This window comes from Tenrec ecaudatus, chromosome 9, assembly GCF_050624435.1.
Source record: "Tenrec ecaudatus isolate mTenEca1 chromosome 9, mTenEca1.hap1, whole genome shotgun sequence".
Classification (NCBI taxonomy): domain Eukaryota; kingdom Metazoa; phylum Chordata; class Mammalia; order Afrosoricida; family Tenrecidae; genus Tenrec; species Tenrec ecaudatus.
Window position 1 is genome coordinate 68395047 of NC_134538.1, and position 16097 is coordinate 68411143.

Genomic DNA, 16097 nt, shown 5'->3' on the forward strand with positions numbered 1-16097 from the left:
ATGAAGATAGGAGAGACAGATAGGAAAAGACAAACCTCATCCACTCTCCTTTCCGACATAATTAAGACCCATTTTCTAAAGAATCGAATTTGTGTTTTTCAGCACAAGGCCCAAACTCTGGTAAAAGAAGTATTATGAATGTAATTTTTTACTAGTCACTTAATCCTTTTTCTTCCTCACTCTTTGGAGATAATAGTTTTCTCAAATAAGAAGCTTTCAGACCAATGAAAGCCCCCAGAAATACATAACTCTAAAGATGAAGATTTACTGAAGAGTCACAGGAAATGATGAAGCAAAATAGAATGTTAAGGCAGAATGCTGACTGGTTGCAGGCTCCTTAATGGTGAAGTGACACACCTGGGTTGCCTTTAGCATCCACAGCAACCAGGTTTGCAGGGCAGCAATATGAGGTGCTCAAGAATGTCTTGCACATTCTCCACGGAGTCTTGAGAACACAATATAGTGCCCTCACTCCATCCCCCAGTGTAAGTACTCCACTGATAGTGATTGAGTGTGTAAATTAATTGTTGAATGCCGAACGCATAAACTGTAGTGTAGAGACGAGACTCATCTAATAAAGAGGGCAAATTGTAGGTTCTCACTTCAACGCCATGCTACCATGACACGGTCTAGGTGCCCATCTCCTTTGCATCCATACACCGAGGAAGCACAAAGGTAAGAAAACCAGTTTCAAAGCACTTCACAGTAAAGGAGAGAAATATAAGAAATGAAGACACATAGAGTTGATGAAAATTCCCAGGAAAAGTAATTTCAAAGATTCAATATAGAAATGATCCCAGGATATGGTTTTATTTTCATCAATTGTTTGATTTCAAGAGGAAAAACTATTTCTAACTTCTATATGCACCCCACCCAACTTCCACCTCCCCTCAAAAAATGTTTCTTTGTGAGTCTCTGTGACTGTCAGAGAGCAAAGAAGAAAATGTGATGAATTTTGCCAGAGAATAATAAAAAACCATTCCTTTATTTATGCTTTATACCTCTTTGGGAAAAGGGTGTATATATATATATAAAATAAAACAACAAATATAATGGGTATATTTAATATAAAAGGGTATATATAATAAAACAACAACTATAGTGACATAATTTCATAGAGTACGCGATGTTAAGAACTTGATAACTACTGTAAAAAATGCCTCATAATTAAATTTGTATTGAAAATGTCATCATCTCTTCATCTATATATTTCATATTTCTATATATTAAATATATTAAATCAAATTTTAGAGGATTAGAAAAGCAATTTCACATTTAGATCTGTTTCATCACAGAGGCACAGTCATGGTGTTTTACTTTCACACTGCATGAAGTATTCCATTGCATAAACTAATTTCAAATATAGTTCAGCTAAAAGCATTAAATGATTTTTGTGTTCACTTGTTAAATGTTCAAGAATGGTCACGTTAAAGCAAACAATTTCAGCCTTCAGCCATCTGTTTTTCTCCCCCCCCCCCACCCCCCGGTCAGGTTGCAAAAGTGTATTATCAAGTAAACTGACACAACATCCCAGCAACTAACATAAACGTGCAATTTTAATGCCTTCTAATCACACAAATCAATATGGGATTTTTGTACTTGGACATGACCTTCTTCAAATTATCCCTCCATTTTGGCTGAATCAGAATGAGTGTGGGCTATTTGATAAAAAAAAAAAAAAGAAGAAGAGGAAGGCAAAAACACCCTAAGTGTGTGAAATAAGAGCCCTCGCCTCTTCTGCCAGACTCCTCTTGACAGAAAGATGATGGAAGCGTCACATCCCTGGGAGAGTAAATGCAAACTGACAAGAGATGAGCCTTTAGCTGTTGAATATAATCTTGAATTGTGCTTGAAGTGTCTTATTATCTTGTCTTTTGATGTTTGACTGGGTGGCTCATTGTTAGAAAAAGGAAAACCCTCACGCATCTTTGCCATCTTTAAAAATTGTTTGGCCTTTAACAACTGCCTTTCCGACTAATGTCCATTTCTCCTGACAATAAATATGGCAGGTCATTGGCAAGTGACAAACAATTTCCTTTACATACCACCCTTTTATGGGTTTTGCGAGCTCATGTGGAAGGGTATTTTTAAAAGCCTGGAGAAATTAGCAGTATAACAAATGTTAAGCAGACTGAGATCCCCTCACATATACTGCTGTGAAGTTACTCACTACCAGCTCTCTGGTTATAGCTCTCTGGTCCCAGATTCAAAATCCATGGAACAGCCAAGGGAGGTGACAGAGCCACAGCCAAGACGGACAGAACAAACGAAGGAAATGCACGAGGACAAGTTGCCAATGCCCTGCTAAATTCAGGGCAGCATACCAAGCAAAAACATGTTTTTTAAGAGGGGGATTAAAATCAACAATACTGGGTTTGGTGCATTTTGCCTCTTAGCCCAGACCCGTCAGCCTTTTAAAATCATCACTGTCATTTTGAGCAGCCCACCCCTTGGTAGCTAGCTATTTGTTTTCTGTATCTTTAACTTAAAAGTTTAATGATGTTCCCAATCGATAGGATTCCTTAGCAGCTAAATCACAGTCATGCTAGTTTTCTGTCACCCAGCCAGATTCTGTGAAAGCTTTCAAGATCTTTTCTTAGACCTCCGTCACTCGAAGAATCCATAAGAATTCTCAAAAGGATCATAAACTGTTACAGGGTTCAGGTTATTGTATCATTATAAAAACATATTGATGCACTACCGATGACAAGACAGGTAGCTCCCATTCTAGGCTGGCGCAACCATCTCAACGCGGTCCACAACCTCCCATCAGACCAGCCCTTTTTCTTGAGGCAGGTAGCTGTAGGCATCAATTCCTTTTAAAACATGATCCCAGTTTCTAACATCTTTCTCATAGCCCATAGATCCTAATTGACTTACAGGCCTCAATAAAAATCACTATGGATATGGAAAGGCAGAAGTAAAGATTCCTACCTATGGCAGTGAAATAGACCAGCACACTGAAACATTGTAGTCATTTCCTTGGTATCTTTGAAGATTAAAACCTGCCTTTATTTTAGGAATTAGATTATGATGGGTCAGTCAATGCAGGACACAGTGAGGTATGTATTTCTTCCCTAAAAGTTTGTGGCAAGTTTCTCTGTAAAAGCAAAATGAGTTCTTTGCTGAAGAGTGGCCTGTTCCTAGATAATGGGGCCCTAGAGGAGATAATTAAGCAAAATTACTCAAATGTGAACTTCACTCAATGTTTCTTTCATGCTTCTCCTTTTGAAAATTATGTGCTTCTCTTTTGGCATGTTTCTGTTTTGCAATACTATGCACAACGTAACAGCTATATTGAAAAATGTATGGCAGGTCTGTTAAAGTACAACTCCACCCCAGCACTATCACATCTCTCTACATTTTTAAACCCAGGAAGACATGGGGTTTTATTGTTTGGTTTTTGTTTTGTCTTATTTGGTTTTTTTCCCCCGTTTCCCTCTATTTAACCCAGGGTTGATTTTGGCAAAAATTCACTTTGTCATAATAACTCTTCAAGCTTTTTAACAGCTTCAAATGTTTGCAGTTTAAAATCAAATGAATCCCTTGTCCACCATCTACTTCAGTGCTCTTCTGCAGTAAGAAACCCCAAACTATTTATTTTTTAAAAGTGAATTTTGCCAAAGTGACACTGAGAAACAAATTGGTCATCAAGAACTGAAAAAGGAGAGGAATTATATCCCCCTCTTTTAATAACAAATGTTCAAAATGGGATCTCTTTGTTTTGCATTAGCTACTCCCTCTATCACTCTCTCTATGTACTTTACTCGCACATACTTTGGAGATGGGATCAGGAGAGACCAGTTCCTGGCAAAGGACATCAGGCTGGGTAAAGCAGAAGAGCAGGAAAAAGAGGAAAGCGCTGGGTGTGAGGGATTAACACAATCGATGCAGCAGTGGACTCCAAAACCGCAATAATGGCGACAGTGGAGCCGGACTGGGGAGTGTTGAGTCCGAACCGACTCAATGGCACCTAACGACGACCATGAACACCCACTCTACCCTGAAGCATGTACACACAAATAAGAACGTTCACATTACTCCACATTGAATCCCTGCAGACAGGTTCAATATCACTATTAAGATGCACAACTATTGTCTGTATCCTTTCATTTTAAAAAAGGAAACGTGTGTGTTGAATTATATGTGCATCGCATAAATAGACAAGTATTTTGGTATCCAATAGTTAGATTCCAAAAGTCTTTCCTATCTTGCATGATTTTTAAATTTTTCCTTAAATACCTATTTTCTATAACAATGTACAAAAGCCTCCACATCTTTTTACAGACCTGAGCTGCACAAATGCTAAGACAGTCGACTGTTTCCTCTGCTCCATGAATAGTTGCCCCAGAGAGGACCGCAGCATGTGGCTCACAGCCCAAGTCTGCCTGAAGCAATACGTAATATCATTAGTTGCTCCTTATTGGTAAACTATTCACTTTGAAGTGTGTATCTGGAAGCTACATTTAAAATATATCTAAGTACAGGAGAAGTGCATTTAAATGACATATGGGTAGGATGAACTAAAAAATAAGTGGGTATTTTTTGTTTGGTTTGTTTTTTACCAATTAGCCATTATAAATTTTATACTAGAGAAAGTACAGGTGCGATAACTCATCTAGTAACCTTATTTGCGACAACACAGAATGAAGGAGGGCATTATGGAGACAAGCACATCCTAACACATACATGTTTGAGGTGGGTAACATGGCATCTATTCCCAATGCATGCAGAGTGTCAAAAGAAGAAAATAGGGACAGGCAGAAATAAAGTACTTAAGTGGTAAGAAAAGGGAAACAACACTTTTGCTTTAAAGTCATATTAAACTTTACTTATAGGTTTTCTTAATCTTTAGGGATGAGTTTTTTGCTTTCACAAAATTGTGTCACCATTGTGGTCTTTCCTCACTATTGAGAGAAAATTAAAGTAGCGCGAGACTTGAAAAGTATCTCAATCTGGAAAACACTGATTATTCTGCAGGAAAATGTGAAATATTATGAAAACCCATTGATGCCAAATAACATAAGGCAGGACAAATATATTGGTGAAGGTGCTAAATTTCTTTGTTTGAGGGATTTGGGAAACATGATAAAATACTTTTAATATACTTTAACAGTCTCCCTCATTTTCAGGTTAATCGAATAGGTTTGATTTGGGTTACTAACAAGGAACATTTCTCATATGGCAAATTGAAGATTTTAACATCGTAAATGCTGGCTTCCCTGTGTCCTGTTATTTTTCATTGGTCTTCAGTGCAACGCCCTTCTCAAGGATTTAGTTTATGTACAATGATATGATTTTATGTAATCATATCTGATTATCTTTTCCTGATATTTTAAAATGTGTTTGATGGTGATACAGTCCTCTAATAAATGTAACTTAAATGTACCAATTGTGTTGTGGCAGGTGGCTAATATTTTAACTTTCAAAAGTATGTCCTTGTCAATTTTTAAGACCTTAAAAGCACTATTATAAAGGAGACATGTCTGGAAACTTTGAGCATGGAGTTTCTGATAAAGTCTCAAATAAAATAATGACATATATATGTATATATATATATAATAGCCCAGTATTTTTTAAAGCAGCTAAATTTTGTTAATAGTAGAAGCTATGCATCTTGATTAGATGCCTTTTTAAAAATTATCTTTGAATGCTTACAACACAGAGTAAATGTTCCTTTATCTGAGAATATAAGCTCTCTCTAACCAAGAGATGCCAGTTCTTCTTTTTGAACTCTGCATTCACACTAAGAAATGCTCAGTCTATTTCTGATATCTCAAAATCAACTAAGGATATCATCCTACAAGTCTGTCCTTGTTTATATTTTTATGGAGACTGATTTTGACAATCAGCGCATGGGAATTTACATGTAAAAGATCAAATCAAATCAACAGCTCTCCTAACATGATGTCATCAGAAGTTTTCACATTGCCACAGCTCCAAGTACCCCTTTTTGAATGAATTTTTAATGAAAACATGACTCAAAAAGTGTTCTCAGAGGAACGTCCAATTAAGAGCCTAATTCAGGTGGTCTGGTATACATTCAATTTGAAAAATCCCATGGTAAAACATGAAAACAAATTCTACTTACTTCTGTCTTGTTTTTGTGTTTATTATTGTCTCTGTGTGTCTATCTAGATAAGCGGAATAAACAATCTGGAGGAGAAAACAACGGGACCAATATTCAGGGGGTCCATGGCAGGGGGGACCTGGGAGAGGGGGAGGCCGGGGGAAGAAAGGGGTGGGTATCAACAAACCCGAAGACAAGGGAACAACAAGTGATCTAAAATCGACGGCGAGGAGGGTATAGGATGTCTGGTGGCACTTGATCAAGGGAAATGTAGCCGAGAGGAATTAGTGAAACCCAGAAGAAGGCACTAACATGATAGTGGGGCTAGAGGAAAGTAAAAGGAAATAGAGGAAAGTACTAGGAGGCAAAGGACATTTATAGAGGTCTAAATACAGGCATGTACATATGTAAATATATTTATATATAATGATAGAGTAATAGATCTATGTACATATATTTATATGTTAAGTATTAAGATAGCGAACGGTCATTGGGTCTCTACTCAAGTACTCCCTCAAGGCAGGAACACGTTGTTCTAATAATCCAGCATTCCATGACGTTCACTTTTCCGACATAAATGCTGAAGACAAAATGGGTGTATAAGCAAATGTGGTGAAGAAAGCTGATGGTGCCCGGCTATCAAAAGTTATAGTACCTGGGGTCTTAAAGGTTTAAAGATAAACAAGCGGCCATCTAGCTCAGAAGCAACAAGGCCCACATGGAAGAAGTACACTAGACTGTGTGATCATGAGGTGTCGATGGGATCAGGTATCAGGCATCAAAGACCCAGAACAAAAAGTCAAATAAAGTGAATGAGGAGGAGAGCAGAGTGGAGACCCAAAGTCCATCTGTAGACAATTGGACATCCCCTCACAGAAGGGTCACAAGGAAGAGATGAGCTAGTCAAGGTGCAGTATCACACCAACAAAACACATAGTTTTCCTCTAGTTCTTTTATGCTTCCTCCTCCCCTCTCCCATTATCATGAACCCAATTCTACCTTACAAATCCAACTAGACCAGAGCATGTACACTGGTACAGATAAGAGCTCAAAACACAGGGAAACCAGGAAAGAAAACCCCTCAGGACCAGTAATGAGAGTAGTAATACCAGGAGGGGAAGGGGAAGGTGCAGGGAGAAAGGGGAAACTGATCATAATGATCTACATATAACCCCCTCCCAGGGGTCGGACAACAGAAAAATGGGTGAAGAGAGACATGAAAAAAAAGAGGGAATCGATTACAAGGATCTACATGTGACCTCCTCCCTGGGGGACAGACAACAGAAAAGGGGGTGAAGGGAGATGCCAGATAGGGCAAGATATGACAAAATAATAATTTATAAACAATCAAGGGCTCATGAGGGAGGGGGAGTGGGGAGGGAGGGGAAAAAAGAGGACTTGACGCAAAGGGCTTAAGTGGAGAGCAAATGCTTTGAAAATGATTAGGGCAAAGAATGTACAGATGTGCTTTATACAATTGATGTATGTATATGTATGGATTGTGATAAGAGTTGTATGAATCCCTAATAAAATGTTTAAAAAAAGAAAGAAAATGATGATGGCCACAAATGTACAAATGTGCTTGACACATGTATGTATGTATGTATGTATTATGATATGAGTCCCCAATATAATGATTAAAAAGAAATTATCAAGGATTCATGAGGGAAGGAGGGTGGGGGTGGAGGGAATGAGCTGATAGCAAGGGCTCAAGTAGAAAGAAAATGTTTTGAGAATGATGATGGCAGCATATGTACAAATGTGTTTGACACAATGGATAGATGCATGGATTGTTATAAGAGTTGTAAAAGCCCTTAATAAAATGATTTTTTTAAATAAATAAGTGTTGAAAAGAAAAAAAATTCTACTTACTTACCTCTCCCTAAGTGAAAAGACATTTGAATTTCCAATGGGCACGCATTAAGAAGACCGACCCAAATGTCATTAAGGAAAGGAAAGGTGAACAAAAATGCCAGTGAACCTGTAAGGACAAGAAACAAGAAAATTCCAGAGCCGAGTTGGCTCTTAAAGAGAAACCTACCTGCTGGAGCACGGCAACTCTTACTATGAGCTTTCTCTAACGACCTCTGCCTTTGGATATTTTAAAAAATTTATTAGCCTCTCAGCAGGTAGCTTTACACAGATTGCCTCTTGACAGGGGGCCAGTTTGTTATCAACACTTTGCTATCTTTTTCTTTAGCATGAGAAAATCAAGGAGCATGGTGAGTGGTACTAGGTGCTTATTTGGTTAAATGTGACTACTCCCTGATGCTGTCCCTTTCCCATGGAAGGCCTAAAGAATCAGGGGGAGCCCATAAGCCCAACCGCACCCTCTACCCTTCTCCTTCACATCTACTTTCTTTTTAATGTGCGAATGTCTGATGTATTATTAATCCTCAGACGTAAACCAGCAAGGCCGTCAATCAACAAAGGACCAGTTCCCTCACAAATTATCTGTTTACTGTCTAATAGCAAAACAGGTACATCTGAAACAGTCACTGATCTCTCTCTCGCTCTTTTTTTAAATAGGGTAAAATTATATTTGGTCAATTCTTGAATAGAATCCCATTTAGCTTATAATGAAGTCAACTTCTTAAGAAAGAATGCAATCTTTTTACAGGCTGAGATGTGGGAATTTGAATTTTGGATGCACTTCCATTTATTAATTTTCATATAAACTGGGCTGGTGAAACTGTAAAAAATATGATTATACTTTGTAACATTTAAATCAGAACTATAATATGAGAAGACCACAGAATCGGACCATCAAGGTATGGTGATGCAGATAAGTATAATTTCTATTCCCGTTTTAATTTCCAGTTGTTTAAGGCAGGGCCATTTAACAACAACAGAATGTAAGAACAGCAGCAATCAAAACAAAAGAAGAAAGTTGTGAGCCATTTGCAGATATTGATTCATTTATGTGTTACCGTATCATATTCTTGGGTGCTTCTAGTTTTGAGCTTCTGTCTTTAAAGAGAGGCCCGTCCTGAGGACCCCAGGCAAAGAAAAGAGGTAGAAGAGGAAGGCAGCCAAGAAAGTCCTCACTGAATGATGTCACGCAGTGCACACGTTGTCCTCCTTCGAACAGTCACTTAGGAAGGAGCACAGCTCGATGAAGTCCTTTGACGAAAAGTTCGAACATTCATGCCGTTGTATATACATTTTTATTTCAAAGCTTATACATAAAAATGGATTCATTCACCAAGATGACATTACTATGGTTTTCTGGGGGTTAACTAAATTCATCTGAACCCTCACAGTCACTCAATAAATTTTTCTTTTTTAAAAGAAATATCCCAGTGCAAATGTAAGAAGGGTGCCTGATATGCATTTCTTCCTCACTCCCCCGCCCCCTCTTGGTCGTCAGCAGCATAAACAGAATTTGTTCGACTTTTAGACCATAATTGGCTTTTCACAGAAACTTTATCATGCATCCCATTTACTTATACAAATACAAGTTTCTCCCAATTTCTTTTAAATAACTGTTTTTACCTGTTACTCAAATGACCTTGCTGATTTAAAAATATATTTTTTTGGATATTCCCCTACTAAAACATGATTTCTCCTATATTTAAAAAAAGTGGGGGGCTATGATTTCTAATTATATCATTTAGAAATTTGAAACAATGTAAGTGTGATGTTAGATAAGCACATTTCTGGAAGATTGTACTCATCACACCTAGCTAAATCTGCCGTGGGCTTAAGCCCTGTGTACTGATCACTAGCCCCAGCATATTTTATCTGGATATTAAAAATAGTCACAGCACTGGTATCTTGAAAGAGACATTTAAAGACAGTAATAAAGACAGTTATAGCACCATGAAGACCTCCACGGTGCACAGGCTGGAGGCAGTGTCCCCAAGACATGCAGTCCCACAGTGCCCCGCGAATGACCTCCAGGCCGACCTGCAGAGACCACAGTCTCAATGGCTGGCAGACCATTTAGTCCTTTATCCTCTTGTCATTGACAACTATTCCACTGCCATACATTCTGATCAAGTCACACTGGATGGCAATTTCTTTTTAAAAATAAATAAAAATCTTATACTGCATGTTTTCTGAGAAAGAAAACCAAAGAGCAAAGGAGAAAAAAAAATCACAGAAAGCACATTTCCTAGCAAGAAGGAATCCTTGTCCCAACTTTTCAACCCTTTTCCAATAGATCACAGAAAAATGACATTGCAAATACCTACATTCCAAGTATCATTGCAATTTCTTTTAACCTCGCAGACCACAATCTCATGAAAGAAAACCAACCACCAATTTTTATTTCAGGCACAATGTTTATAAATGTGTTTTTGTTTACATCTCAGTTCCAGGCTCTACAGTTGTACACTGCCCCATGCATGTGCAATGGAGTACAACTCATAAGCAGCCCACAGAGACAGACAGAAGCCACCCAGGATTGTTGAGACTGAAGGAAAGCAATCGTGAGATTCATCTCAAAACAACGAAAAATTTCCCCAGGAGTTAACGTGTTACTAAATCGTCTTTCAAATATCTAGTAATTATATATGGCAGAAATAAATATGGATGAGAAAATATTTAGGACATCTTTTACAAGGTCTCACTTCTATGGCTGAGTGAAAGACACATAGAAAAAATCAGTAAGGATATTTTTTCAGGATATATATCACTTTTTTCTTTATGTGGCCTTTTTTTGTTACCACGTTGTTGAGACTACCATTTGAATTTTCGCATCTGGCTGGACTGAATAAGGACCGCTAGATACCTGATGGGCATAACTAAGAGCCCAGGGTCTATAAATGGTGTAACACATTGACACACTATTACCAATGTCACTGCAGACACACAGCCACCTCTTTTGCCTTTGAGACGTCTTGCCAAAGTCCAGTTTTAGAATGGTCCTCCAGTATGTACAGCACATGGATTAAATGGTTGGCCTTGGATAGCATCACTCATTTGATAACACAGCTGAAGCGCAAGGAGACAGAGCCAGATTTTAATGAAATACACACACACGGACACACACACCAGCCTCTTCTCCATACGGTTTCCTACGGCTCAGAGCTTAGCATAATACAGTGATGAACTGAAACAAGAGAGGGTTCTTCCACGGGCTTTACAAGAATAAATAATGTACCACTTAATGATATCACAGAGAACCACCGAACCACAGGCTTCTCAATGAAACACGGATTCTTCTCTCCTAAGTGTACTTTAGTTTCTGTGGCTGCTCAAGTTAAGCAAAACATTACCTCCAATGTAATTACTTTATAAAACACAAGGGCCCTTTTCTGAACTTTCGACTAAGGCTGGCAGATGGCTGCTCGCCTCTCCTTCTGGTGTCTGTGCTGCTCTGAGTACTGAAAGCAACTGCACAGTATGTTTCCCTTTAGACGCTGTTAAGTGTAGAGGTGCACTTTAAGGAGAGGCATGAAAGGCCAGCGGTTCCTAGAATTTCCTTTGTTTATCCATAGAAAGCATCAGCTTAGCCTTTCTCCTGCAGTTTTGGGCTGAAGATGCGAAGATGCCATACTGTGAAAGAAACAGACTTGTCCTCTGGACGGCTCACTTTGGCAAGACACAGGCACAGGAATAAGTGCCAAGGAAATCCATGGATACTGGAATCTCAGGCACAATAACAGATTTGAGTGCTCCCGATCTCCTGCGATTGGCGAATGCCTTTCTGTGAGATGAAGCACATCTAGATGCACATGATTTGTCTCACTCTGCCCGTCTCATTACAGAAGTAACTTTCACAGTACAATGTACTTGCAATATGAAATTTGGAGGATATATATATATATTAGAGAAAGTATTATGGGAACAAATTGGATGCTCTCAGTTATTCAGGAAGAATACAGTTCTTCATTATCAAGTAAAGAACATCATGAAAATGATGTTTAAAGACAAAAAGTAAAGATCTGAACATATTCATATCAAATGAAACAATGATTTAGTATGTGGGTATACGTATTTGTGAGAAATTACCACCAATTGATTATTGTTAATGTTGTTAAAAATCTGGGAGAGAATTATTTTTAAAAGTTTTTAAGCAAGCTAGAGTTCCTCAGATTGAGTCTCAGTACTAGTAACAAAATCAGAACATAATATTCCCAAGAGATAAGCAAGCCTGAATAGCACATGTGGGCACTCTCCTTGCAATGTTTCCCCCCACCACTCTCTCCCATTGTCTCTACTTTTTGTTTCTTAAGTTTTCCAAACTGTTAATCTACTGATTTCATCCTAACTTCATTGGGAACTAGGAAATAGTCACACTATACATGGAAAGTTGTCTAGTGACACAAATCCATTAATATATAAGGAGTGTGAGATACAGAATGTGGATAATGCTATATTATCTCCCAATGTCAGAAGTCAAATATTCCAGAATGGAGTGGTGTCTTCTGAAACTTACTATAATTTCTAAACTTACCTTAGCAAATCTTACCCCATAAACATTCCACAGAAAGTGTATTTTTAATAAATCTTAGTTCAAACATCTTACACCCCTTGGGATTTTCTGAAGTTTATTTCTTTACACATGAAAATCAGTAAGAACTGACAGGAGAGAAATCTATACGAACTGTCACCATTTGAAAATCTAAATAAATGTTGAGAAACCAAATTAAGCACCCCAGTGTTCGTTTTAACCAGAAGGAATCAAATTGGGGTTATAAATCCACATCTGTAAAATGCAGTTACCATTTTTAAAATGTATACGAAGTTTGGGAACCAACTTTTCAGTTAAACAAGTCATGATTCATATTTATGCTTAACTCACAATTAATTACTTTTTAAAAGACAACAGCTTAGAGCTAGCATACTCATCTTTAGGAAATCTTTTACTTTCTAGTAATTGATCATTTTGGTGTACTCTACTAACCTTCAAAAATGGAAACCAGTAGGTTAAGACCTAAGTCTTTCCATTACAGATAAGAACTTGCGCTGCAACAACAAATTTCTCTTGAGTGAAAATGACTACAACATTAATGCCTAGGTCTGGGGGATTTATGTCAAATATGGAATTGCTGCTTTTCAGAGGAAGGATAATATCAGGAAGGCTATTGAAATGGGGACCGATTGTATCCTTAAATAAAAACATCACTTTTCCCAGAGAAATGGCGAAAAGAATAGGTTGTTTTGCAGCATGCCTCAAACGCATTTAAAATTAGGAGGAATCCCTGCGGTTGGCAGACTCCCATGCAGTTTTCTTTCTAGAGGTTCGACTAGAAGAAGATAGCTTCGTTTAAAAACAAAACACTGGATTAATGAGTTTCTTAAGTATTAAGTTGTCTATTCTAGATGACGATTTCCTTTGAAGATCTGACACAACATTGCTTTTAAACTCGAACCAATCAAATGTGTGTGTGTGCCATTTATGTGCACACACACACACTTAAAAACAACTAAAAGGCAAATGTTTCCAACACAATTGTTCTAGAAACCTCACACCACCCTGTACCATAAAGCGCTGCTCCCACAGACATCTATCAACACCTATCACTCGGCACGTGCCTCAACAACTCTCCGCCCTTTCTGATTAGAGCTCCCAGTTGCCCGAGCTGGCTTTCAGAGTGCCATCTATTTGAGTGACACCTGTCTTGGCTAGAGTGGCACTCTGCTACTTCTTGTTTTGTTTATGAAACAAAGATTCCTCCAAGGTCCTGGGCTGCCCCGCCACACGTAGCACTTAGCCTGAGACTGTAAACAGATGTTAGAGGGTAAAGGAATGGGGATTCCCTTCCCTCAGCACCCTTTTAAAAGAAGCAATATTCATCCTCATTGCGACCGACAAAGGGATATTTCTTTGAGCTATCACCGGAGCCACCTTTGTTTACCTGGCACGGAATGACTTGTATCAATATGTTTCTGTTCTCTTCTGCCGTCTTTTGACTACAGATAATAACTCTTTACTCTCCGTCCCTTTAACAAAAGACTGCGAAGCAACCCCGAAACGGAGTCGATATTTATTCAATAAACATTAGCCGATTCGCACAACAGCACTGATTTCCTGATGAGAATTACCGTTTTCTTTCTCTCTTCCCAACTAAGGTCTAGCCTGAGGACTCTCCGCAAGGTGTGACCAGTCAAAAGAAACTGTGCGGCGCCCAAGTTCCTTGTCGGTAAAAGTTTGCAGGACATCCTCCCATCCCGGGCAGCGGGAACCAGCTTGGGTGGCTCAGCATCTTGCAGAAGCCAAGCGCCTCTTTGGTACTTACAAGCAAATTGAATGACCCGCAGGCGGGGGGGACAGGGAGGGAGGGGTTGCTCTTGGGGACAATATGGTCCGACTGACATGAAATACCTAGACAGACTTACCGAAGAGCTTGCTGGGAGTGTCCTCGCTGTCATTTGATTCCGCGGGCGCAAGCAGGGGCTCATTCAGCTCGCTGTCTGGAGTAGCAGCCCGGTCCTCACCTCTCAAGTCCGCATTCATTTCACTGCGCACTGACAGCGAGGGCTTACTGCCTGCTCCGGCTATCATGGGATCCTAGGAGGGGGGCAGAGTGGAGGGGAGGGGGAAAAAGTGGCAGCGTTAGTGTGCGTGCCTGGCTTCTCTCTCTCTCCCTGTCTCTCTTCTCTCTCCCCCTCTCTCTTACACACACACACACACACACACACACACACACACACACACACACACACACACACTCTCCCCCTCTCCTCTCTTATCTCTGGCTGCTCCCGCTGTTATTGCTGGCTGCAGTCAAGTGAAGAGCTATTACAGATCCGATGAGTTTTCCATTACTCCCCACCCTATTAAAGCTCAACTAGCATGTGAGAGATTCAGGAGGCTTGGGGGGAGGGGGAAAAAAACTTTGAAAGCCACCTACCCAAGACCGCTTTAATTGTGGAATGTGCTTTTGTGTGAATGTTTTTACACCTTGTTCTGGCTTTAATGCAGCAAGAAAGAAAGAAAGCAAGTGCTGGGCTTGTACTTCAGCCACACACTCAGAAAGGAAAGAGCACCTATGGAGGAGCCAGGGGCTATTTAAAGAAGGCTTCTCTCTGGGGGAGAAGCAATTAAACCTTATCCCTAGAGCAGAGAAAAGAGATAGGGAGAAAAGACTCTCAAGGGAATAAAAGATATTTCTTATGTAAATTCTAGAAGCACCCTTAGAAGTTGACTTCAGCCAAGTCCCAGACTGGGGACCAAAGAGACCCCAAATCAAAGGAACATTTTAAAAAACAAACAAGACACAGAGAAGATACACACAATTCCTATATAAATATTTTTCAAGGAAATGTGAAAATACTTACAAACTGTGTTCAATAATTCGGATACCTAAAGCATCATATGGCCAGTTCATTAAAGAAAACAACAAAACAAAGATCACCTTCAAAAAAAAGGTAAAACTTTCCTCCCCAATAATTCAAATGAGATGAATCTTCAGCTCATTTGAAAGATGCCCCCAAGTCTAGTCTTTTTTATTCCACTTGCAAACCGCGATGTCTAATATTGTGTGGGCACAAATACCAGTTGCAGAAGGAAAAGAAAAGCAAGAAGTGCCCCTTTTGCGTTATCTGAGAGCTATTTATTGCCAAGTTCATGCCTAAATGGTTTCTGAGCAGGAAACAGGTGACCAGCGCGGAGCAGGTGGGGCGGTATGCTCCTTGTCCCGCCGTCACATTGGCTGCTGGATGCTCATGCTGGTCTTTTTTTTTTTTTTAATGTATTCATGCTTGAAAAGTGAATTTGATATGACACATGATAATCTATGAAAATGTTAATCAATACAAATAGTTTAAGCTGTCATCAAATGCACTTCTTTAGTCAATACTCATCCCACTGAAAACAATGTCACTGTCACCAGGGCTTAATTTGCACAGCACTTAAATATTGGACTCTGTGCATCAATGCACTTCTTCTTCAAATACTGTAGGTAAACACATTTTCTCCCTATTTAAGGCTGAAGCACTCAGCACGCATTTAGCTGAGCTGAATCCTCCCTTTTGAATACCTTGATAGGTCCACTGGAGGGCAAAATTAATACTTAATTGAATCTCACAGTCATCAAAATAATCAATACTTTTTTATTATTTATTCTTTACAGTC

At 39.1% G+C, this 16097-nt stretch overlaps 1 protein-coding gene across 3 annotated transcripts in view; it reads right to left on the bottom strand.

Annotated features, from left to right (window-relative positions):
• Positions 1-16097, bottom strand: part of POU6F2 (POU class 6 homeobox 2) — a 618450-nt gene that overhangs the window by 469623 nt on the left and 132730 nt on the right. For all 3 annotated transcript variants that reach the window (XM_075557538.1, XM_075557540.1, XM_075557539.1), the window contains exon 2: positions 14360-14531. In XM_075557538.1, coding sequence (XP_075413653.1) covers positions 14360-14531 — 172 coding nt within the window. The remainder of the gene's footprint in view (positions 1-14359; positions 14532-16097) is intronic.